The sequence below is a fragment of the Astatotilapia calliptera genome, chromosome 20 (genome assembly GCF_900246225.1).
Source record: "Astatotilapia calliptera chromosome 20, fAstCal1.2, whole genome shotgun sequence".
Taxonomy (NCBI): Eukaryota; Metazoa; Chordata; class Actinopteri; order Cichliformes; family Cichlidae; genus Astatotilapia; species Astatotilapia calliptera.
In genome coordinates, this window is record NC_039321.1 from 27,373,768 (window position 1) to 27,382,547 (window position 8,780).

Genomic DNA, 8,780 nt, shown 5'->3' on the forward strand with positions numbered 1-8,780 from the left:
GCTACGGAGGTAACATTATTACGTGTCCCTGTACTGAACAAAGGTGATTACCTGAACCATAACACTACTTAAATTGGACGCGTTGCAGGTTTGACGGTACTGATGCTGGATTAATTTCCACTTTTAACATGATCGAATACCAGTTAACATAAATAATACAAGTCAGGAGAAGTCTGCTGAAATATAAAAACTCAAACTAAATGGCGACATCTGCCGAGGGGACAGGGACACTGCACGCTGCCTCGCCCCCCTGTTCAAGTGTCACGCAGCTGCGCACCTCTCTCCCAGTCGCCGTTGTTTCATTTGCGCCATTTTGTCCGCTCACTTTGTTGATTGGGCTTTAGCAAGCTGTACTGGAGCCAATCAGAGGGAAACCGGACAGCGAAGATACGGTAAGGAAGCCCCGATTGAAGGCATTGGTAGTTGTCAGCACGGATTGGTTTGTCATGGACCAACCAAATTACTAACCCTGCTTAATGCAAAAAACTCAAATTGCAGTTTGATTTCGACCGCTGCGTCCCAAGACCTACAAATAGCTTCATGTTTCTAGCGTTGGCCACCGCGAGGAAACATGATCCTCGCTTGGTCCACAAGCCTTAGCTAGCGTTAGCTCCTTCGCTAAAATATCGTTTCTCGAACAAAGAGCGGGTATAAAGCCACCGTTCGACCGTCAGCAAACGCTGCCAGGTACATTATAATGAGCTGTAATAAACAAGCTGCCCACAAGAAAATATACACGTTCGGAGTTTACGACACAAATGGCATCCTTATGCGCTTTCTAGAATTTACCACGCTTTTAGCTAGCGGACTGGCGCTAGCCGTGTTAGCTTCCCCACTAAAATACCCGCTAAATAAAATTCCCCTTTAAAGGAATCCAGCAGCTGACACAGCTGTGTCCTCCTGGGGGGATTATGTTTCAGCTGAAATTCGTAGACTTCACATTTGACACAGTGCGGCACAAGTCGGTGTGAGGAAGCAGTAGGTCCTATTTAAATATTGAGAACAATAAATTGAAAACACGTAGATATCGGTTAAAAAGACGGGGTTTTTTGCCGTCGAAAAAAATTATCATTTGTTTACGTATAAAATGCACTGTAAACCATAGAAATCCAATATTGGTTCATTTGTATGTTTTGTCTTTGCCTCATCAGGTTTTTCACGGTAAAAAGCCATGGAGCAGTACACCACTGCCACCACTACTACTGGAGAGCAGATTGTTGTTCAGACAGCCAATGGACAGATCCAGCAGCAGGTGAGCTTAGGGTTGACAATTTTATTGTCTAGCTTTTAATAAATAATATCTGATTCTCACACCCAAAATTTTAATCTGATGTATTTTTTTTTTTTGCTGGGAGTTGGAACCCTATTAGTTAGGTTGCTTAATATTTCTGCTAAGTACTCTTTAAAATACCAGAATAGGGAGGATGGAGTAGGTTTAAGTTTATTAGATTGATCAGTATTGCTGAACTATGAAATATTTTGGGTGCAGTGTATTTTTTATATACAGGTATAACAGAATAGCTTTAGTGTTGTTGTTTATTTAAACTTGAGTATGAACTTATACAAAATGCAGCAATATATTAAACAAACAGTTTTATTGATTAAAAAACACTATATCGGATTCATATCGGTATCGGCAGATATCCAAATTTATGATATCGGTATCGGACATAAAAAAGTGGTATCTCTAGTAAAGACTAATAAAAAAGTCACATTGTAAAAGACAACTAGTGACAATTTCTCAACGATATATAGCTGTATTTCACAATAATGCAAAATAACATGTATAATAATTTTTAACATGAAATCCTCAGTCACAAACATGAAGAAGATGCTATTTTCATTCAAGTTTCATGCTAGATTGAGACATGACACACATTTATACCACAAAAATATTAATAATCTAAATAGAACAGATCTTTTCTAATTACTCTACTTATAACCAAGAACATAATTGTTTAAAAATATGCAAACTTTTTTATCTTTTCAGGTCAAATTTTTAAGGTAATCATGTTCAAACTTTGTTTGAGTTTTCATTGTGCAGATTCTTTCTGCCTAAAAGGCAGAAAACTGGGTTTACTGGCCTTTTAAAATAAATAAATCTAGATATATTTCAAACATGAAGCTAACACTTCAAAGCAGGCATTATAGATATGTCCAAGCCTCAAACCATATAATTTTTAGGCAAATCGGAAATGGTTGAGTATACATTGTTTTTTTTAAAAAAAATGATGATTTGAGATGCAATAATCCAGTTCCAATATATTTTCTTGGTACTTTGTTGTTGAGTCTGTATATATGAGTCTGTATCCTGCCCTGCCTGCAGACACAGGGCACAGTGACGGCTGTGCAGCTGCAAACAGAGGCGCCAGTGGTGACGGCCTCAGGCCAGCAGGTGCAGACACTCCAGGTAGTGGTGTCACCGCCGCCCTGTGTCAGTGTCATGACTGTTTCACAGCCTACCGGTTTGCATGCCATAGCCAGGGCTGTTTGTATTTTTATTTTTCCAGGACCCATCTGTGCTGTTTGGTTCATCATTTCCCTCCCAAGCATGTCTTGCAACTGCACGTTCCTCAGCACAGTGTTTTCTGTGTCAGCCTCCGGTTTTTGCTTTTGCTCTCATGGCTGTCTAAACTGAGTTGTGCTTGTCTCTTGCTATTAAAAGCAAGTTTAGAAAGTCAGATGTTCTTGTTCTCAAGTGCGATGGCTGTGGAGAAAAATATGCAGAATATACAACAGAACAACCTTCTGAGGTCTGCATGGATCCACATCCATTACTGGCTGCCACTGTTCATCATAGTCTGATATTTTTCTTACTGTTGTGCTGAATAATGTCAGCAGGTACCTTTGCCCTTACAATTTTACTTCCTGTCATGCTGCTGCTGCTGCCACAGACCATAAGTTGTACGCTGTGGTCACTTTATGGTATAAGATGAAATATCAGTACCAAGTTGAACATGTGAATGCAAATTAATTTTACCAACTTCTTGACCACAAAGGTACAGGAAGCAAATTCCGTTCTTGTAAGTTCTTGTTTCAATAGCAGTATGGCTGTAAATACAAGACCTAAATTCTACATGCAGAAGTTTTGTATTTTTCTGTAGCCTAAGCTCATGAGAAAAATGATTAAACATACACTAGATACATTGGGTCCAGAAATAATCTATGCTATATAACAGGATGCTTTCATGTTTGTATTTTAGGAAACCATAAACGTGAGATCAACAAGTGCTTTTATCCACAGTGTAGTATCCTGGATGTTTCTCATGTCATACCACTTGCATGCAGCTCTGCAAGTCACAAGAGACACCGAGACGAACACTGTCAGTGCTGCTATAATAGCTGTCTGAATCTCCCTGTAGGTCCAGGGACAGCCTCTGATGGTTCAGGTGAGCGGTGGACAGCTCATCACATCGTCAGGGCAACCCATTATGGTGCAGGCCATGTCAGGGAGTCAGGGTCAAACCATAATGCAGGTCCCTGTATCTGGTGCTCAGGGACTACAGCAGGTAAAGTATCTAAATTAAATTATACATTGTTCTCTAAAGCAACACTGTTTACTCTGGAATAATATTAATAGTAAACTAACTAGTATAGATTTGGAAGTAAACGCTGAAGTTTGAGAAGCACGTTGTACACTGAGTAGGTTTTTTTCCCCTTGTTGTTATTTTTAGTGTTTATGTAAGATTAAGTTGATAGCGAGGTAGCAAAGTGTACTTTTTTTCCATGTTTATCCTTGTTATTCTGTTTGCTGTGGTGTTGATCTATAATCCAGTTAACCACTGTTGATGTTTTTGTACCTGTCTGTAGATCCAGCTGGTGCAGCCAGGTCAAATCCAGTTGCAAGGTGGTCAGACTCTGCAGCTGCAGGGCCAGCAGGGTCAGCCTCAGCAGATCATCATCCAGCAGCCCCAGACCGGCATGACAGCTGGACAGAACCAAGTACTAAATTTTGAAAAAATTAAAAAAGCAAAAACCCAAGCTTCTTATTTAAAAATCTATTGAATAAATAAATCCCCATAAAATGATGTAAAGTAATTTCCCCCCTCTCTATCAAGGGACAGCAGATCAGCGTGCAGGGCCAACAGGTGGCACAGACAGCTGATGGACAGACCATCGTCTACCAGCCTGTCAATGCAGATGGTACTGTCTTGCAGCAGGGTAAACTAGGCTGTCCTCCAAAATTTGTGTTTGACTTCTGCTATTTAGACTTTCTAAATAGGAGCATGGGTGAGTTGTCATGTTCAAAAAGTTTTGGGATGATTATCTGTTTTCAGGAATGATCACAATTCCAGCTGCCAGCTTGGCAGGTGCCCAGATTGTACAAGCAGGGAGTGCCAACACCAACACCACCAACAGCGGCCAAGGCACTGTGACCGTCACCCTGCCCGTCTCTGGCAACATGGTCAATGCAGGTGGAATGGTCATGGTAAGGCCCTGTGCAGAGGTACCCAGCACCTTATTACCTTTGTTTTTCCTAATCTAGACTCTCACATGGGTATATGGTAAAGGTCATGGGCTTAAACATATATTTTTTATGAATGATCACTGGTGTTTTCATAGGTCAGTTATAATTATAGCTCACCTTATCAAACCCTAAAATGAACACGTCTAGGTTTGTTTAACCCCCCCTGTAAACCTGTGGTCCTTCTAAACAGGTGATTTTTGGATACATGCTCTTCCCGGGCTGTATCCATGTTAAATACAATTCACATTAGCATTTTGTTCATAAGTAAAACTAATAATGTTTTGGAAGTTTCATTATTGGTGCTTATATTGCCTGAAAACAACAAAGCATAAATAGGGTTCCTTGAATTTAAGTCCACATTTAAAAGATGCCGTGTTCACTGCATAGACTGTAATCTTAATGATGTGAATGGTCATCCAAATCCGGCTTGTCTTTGAATGCTACCCATTTTGTACAAACAGTAGTTGATGGTCAGTTTCATTGTGTCATTTTGCTCTGGACTTTTCAGGTTGGGCAGCTTGCATCCTTAAGCTAGTAGTTAGTAGAATAAACTGACATTGTGAAATTTCCTGGCAGTGGAGACCCAGTATGCAACTGTTGGGGAGTCTAAATAAGAATGACTTAAAACATCTGTATGGGTGTGGAAGAGCAGTGTGAATTTTTTCTTTTATTTGAATGGATTGATATTTGTCTTTTTGTGAGTAGGATCTGTTGTAAAATGCGTGACATATTAAGCACTGTGTCTTTGTCTTTTCCTTCAATCAGATGGTACCTGGAGGTGGCGGCGTTCCCACAATGCAGCGAATCCCATTGCCAGGGGCTGAAATGCTTGAAGAGGAGCCACTGTATGTCAATGCCAAACAGTACCATCGCATCCTAAAGAGAAGACAGGCTCGGGCTAAGCTGGAAGCAGAGGGCAAGATTCCCAAGGAAAGGAGGGTAGGCCATTTCTGTCAAACGTATAGACTTGAGAGAGGGGGGGGGAAAAAACCCTATATATTTAAATTCTTCTGTGTTGTACTCTGTGTGTGATTTTTAGTGATGGGCTTGTTGTGAACCAAATTTTAATGTGAGTAATCCACCTTCTTCCTGTCTAGCAGAAATATCTACATGAGTCTCGCCATCGTCATGCAATGCAGCGTAAGCGGGGAGATGGTGGTCGTTTCTTTTCCCCTAAGGACAAGGAAATGGGTCTGGGATTATCACAGGTAGGCAGCTGTGTGTAGAAAGAACATAGCAACTCAAGCCTATAATGCTTGTTGCAAATTGTCATACACTTAAAACTGTGAGATTTTAAGTGTATGAGCTCAATTTGCTTTTGTTACCTCCCATTTCTGCCCTTCTGATGCAGGATGTCGCCCAGGCAGCAGCAGATGAGACAGTGGCTCAGATGATCCGAGTTTCATAGCACTGTCACTGACATCATCACTTCTTTCTGAACTCTACCCTGCCTGAGATTCTTCATCGCAGCTGACCTCCTGCCACCACTTTTTCCTTTCATCTGTACTTCCTCCTGCCTCACCGCCATACACCAAACCACAGTGCTACCACTGGGCTTTTTCTGTTGTCTCTACTCCTACACTGGTCTTCCAGGGAGCTGGCTGTATGGCTGCTGAGACTATGAACTTTTCTGGCCTTGTTCATCCAAAAAAATGGATGCTGTCATGCTCAGCTTATCTGGTTGAGCACTAAGGACCAGCTTTTTATTTTCGTAAGCATTAGTTTTGAAAATAACGAAGCTAGTGACAGGAAATGACAGCCATGAAGCCATCATGTCAGATCCTGGTCTGTTTGAAAATGAGATTTTTGTCACCAGTGGATGCTTTTTGGTTTAAATATTTTTTGTAAATGGTACCTGTTGTGTTTTTTTTTTCCTTTTTCTTTTTTTAAAAAGAGATATTCTTTATGCATTGATGCTACACTGCTGTTCTTTATGTAAGCGCCCTTATTTTGGAATTTCATCTTTTTAAACCCACATAGCGCAGGGGTGGTCTCAGCATGCCCTGTGTTCACTGAGTAAAAACAGAAATGTAATACTAATGTGAAGATTTTGTACAGCCATTACTTCCCCAATGTGTTTGGAATACCTACTGATTTGCCCAGTTGTGTGGATGCATTTTATACAGTTAGTAGTTGGTGTTTGTTGGGAAAAAAGTAGTTCAGTGTTGCATCACCTTACGCACTCTTATCCACGTAGTTACATCTTCATCGTTCAGTCCGTCTAGGTGGTTTTTTTTCTTCTTTGTTTGAATTGTTTTTTACCTGTCAGATGCAGTCCTGCAATGTTATTTTTTTTAAATAGTACTCTGACATTGTATTCATGTAACCTTTGTCAATTAAATTTTATTAAGTGACTCAAGGTTATAGGTGGATTCTTCTGTTTTTTTTGTTTTTTTTTTACTCCCTGATTGTGTAGAGTTCAGACTGTCATCTATTTATTTAAAATGTCCCCTGAGTCTTAGCCAATGCCATGTAGTTTTGTTTGCATTATAATGCCTTGGATGACATTTGCTGGAATTTTTTTTTTTCACAACTATGTTCATTAGAAACTGTTTTTCTCTTGTTGCATGAGTATAATTGTCAGATATTTTGGACAAAGTAACATACATTTCAATTTTTGATAAGGATGATTAAAATTCTGTGTATAGTCTGTGAAACCTTTGTGCACTTATTTCATTTTTTTTTTTTTTACTCTCATGTATTTAATTTGTTCATAATGAGATGTCCAGCATTGTGCAAAAGTCTTGAACCAGCCCTAATTTTCATATTTTGCTAGAAAAATGGGGAATAGGTGTAAAGCTTGTTTCAAAACCAACATGTTTTGAAACAATCAAAAAATAGCCCACAGCTTCCCAAAGCAAAAGCTGTTTGTGAATATATTTTATGTAGCCAAAAGTTCCAAAACAAAATATATTCAGTTTGCTATCACAGGAAGAGGAGGAGTAAGGAGTTATCTCATTATATGATTCTTTGATTAAAAAACAAAAATAAAACTACCAGATTTTCAAGATGTTTCTAACTGATGATTGAGTGACTACTTCTTAGGTCATAATATTAGTAATTGGGGGTCAGAAGTGGTGGTGGATAATCATTTGTTGAACTTAAACTATATTGTGACATATTCTGAAACGGGGATGAAGTTCAGGTTTTTCACCTTGAACAGTATAAAAATATCAGGGAAGAGGGGAAAAAGTGGGGAATTAATTAATATGCAGAGTAACAGTGATGTTTGATGCTGACTAGCAAAGTAGGGTTTGTACAAGTTGATGAGAGTACATTTTGTACGTCTATGTAAGTCTTACTCTGTGAACAGTAGCCGCCAAATAACTAAATTAAAGGTCACATTTGATCAGTATTACAAATACCTACCTGCCAACATTCTAGTGGTTTTATGATTGATTGATTGATGCACACTGGCCCACTAGAGTCAACAGAGACCTGCTGATATAGACCTTGTATAGAAATGCAATCAAAAGAGAGCCTTTGGGTCTTGGGGTCAAGGAAGAACGAAAGGACACCTACAGAAAGAAACTGGAAACCCACTCCAGCAGAACAATACCAGTGATGTGTAGAGTGGAATGGGGGAAATAACTAGGTTTAAGGTGACAGAAAGACAAACTGGGCCAAATGGAGAGAATAAAAAACGAGTTTAACGTTTTTTTTCAACAGGTTTAGTTCACACTAAGCTGCTGCTACCTACAAATCCTGGAGTCCACACCTGCTCTGTCTTAGTGATTTGCCCTTCTTTTCCCCAATTGAATTCCATGGATCAGATTCCACCATATTTGATTAACACCCTCTGCTTGACTGTGACATCTGGCCAGGTAAGGAGACAGCTGGAGAAACTGCAACAGGGCAAGGCATCAGAGCTAGCCATCTGTCTGTGATCCTGCGTAACATTTATAATACGAAACAGGAGATGGTAAAGAAAACATCCTGTCTGGTTGGCTGCCCTCATTTCACATTAATATGATGAATGTGCTGGGGAGACTAGACTCATCCCACCTGAGAAGGCTGGTGAAAATAACTCTTGACCCATATAAAGAATTTCAGAAATATAGGATATATAAGGCCTTTATTATCTTATTACCTTTGAAATTGCAAATACAGAATTCTGGTCCTGCTGCAGTCTTAAAGAATTTTAAATTCAGTTAATTATCTTATTCAGTAAGGCAGCTGAAACAAAGTAGTCATGCGTAGTCGTGTACATTTAGCCGGAGGTTGACTTTAGTTCCCCTTTTCCCTGAACAGGACCTCCCAGGTAAAGCATCGCGATTAGCAAACTCTGCCAATCAGGGGCTGTAGCTTGCGG

The 8,780-nt window shown here is 39.7% G+C and overlaps 1 protein-coding gene across 12 annotated transcripts; it reads left to right on the forward strand.

Annotated features, from left to right (window-relative positions):
• Window positions 1–65: 65 nt before the first annotated feature.
• nfyal (nuclear transcription factor Y, alpha, like) lies at window positions 66–6,822 on the forward strand. Of its 12 annotated transcripts, none has more exons than XM_026153628.1 (10): window positions 66–392; window positions 1,152–1,252; window positions 2,327–2,413; window positions 3,363–3,509; window positions 3,811–3,942; window positions 4,059–4,143; window positions 4,278–4,447; window positions 5,234–5,407; window positions 5,566–5,676; window positions 5,820–6,822. In XM_026153628.1, the coding sequence occupies exons 2-10, from the start codon at window positions 1,172–1,174 to the stop codon at window positions 5,874–5,876; spliced, it is 1,044 nt and encodes a 347-aa protein (XP_026009413.1). In that variant the 5' UTR covers window positions 66–392; window positions 1,152–1,171; the 3' UTR covers window positions 5,877–6,822. The 12 variants fall into 12 exon arrangements, with proteins under 12 accessions (XP_026009413.1, XP_026009412.1, XP_026009406.1 ...); XM_026153627.1 differs by having other exon boundaries at window positions 67–392; window positions 4,059–4,161; window positions 4,278–4,429; XM_026153621.1 differs by having other exon boundaries at window positions 68–392; window positions 4,059–4,161.
• Window positions 6,823–8,780: the final 1,958 nt, after the last annotated feature.

Coding starts and splice junctions, on each gene's coding strand:
- nfyal (XM_026153621.1), top strand. CDS start 1,172: ATGGAGCAGTACACCACTGCCACCACTACTACTGGAGAGCAGATTGTT. Junction 2,414..3,362: donor AGGTGCAGACACTCCAGGTA/GTGGTGTCACCG, acceptor ATCTCCCTGTAG/GTCCAGGGACAGCCTCTGAT. Junction 5,677..5,819: donor TGGGTCTGGGATTATCACAG/GTAGGCAGCTGT, acceptor CTTCTGATGCAG/GATGTCGCCCAGGCAGCAGC.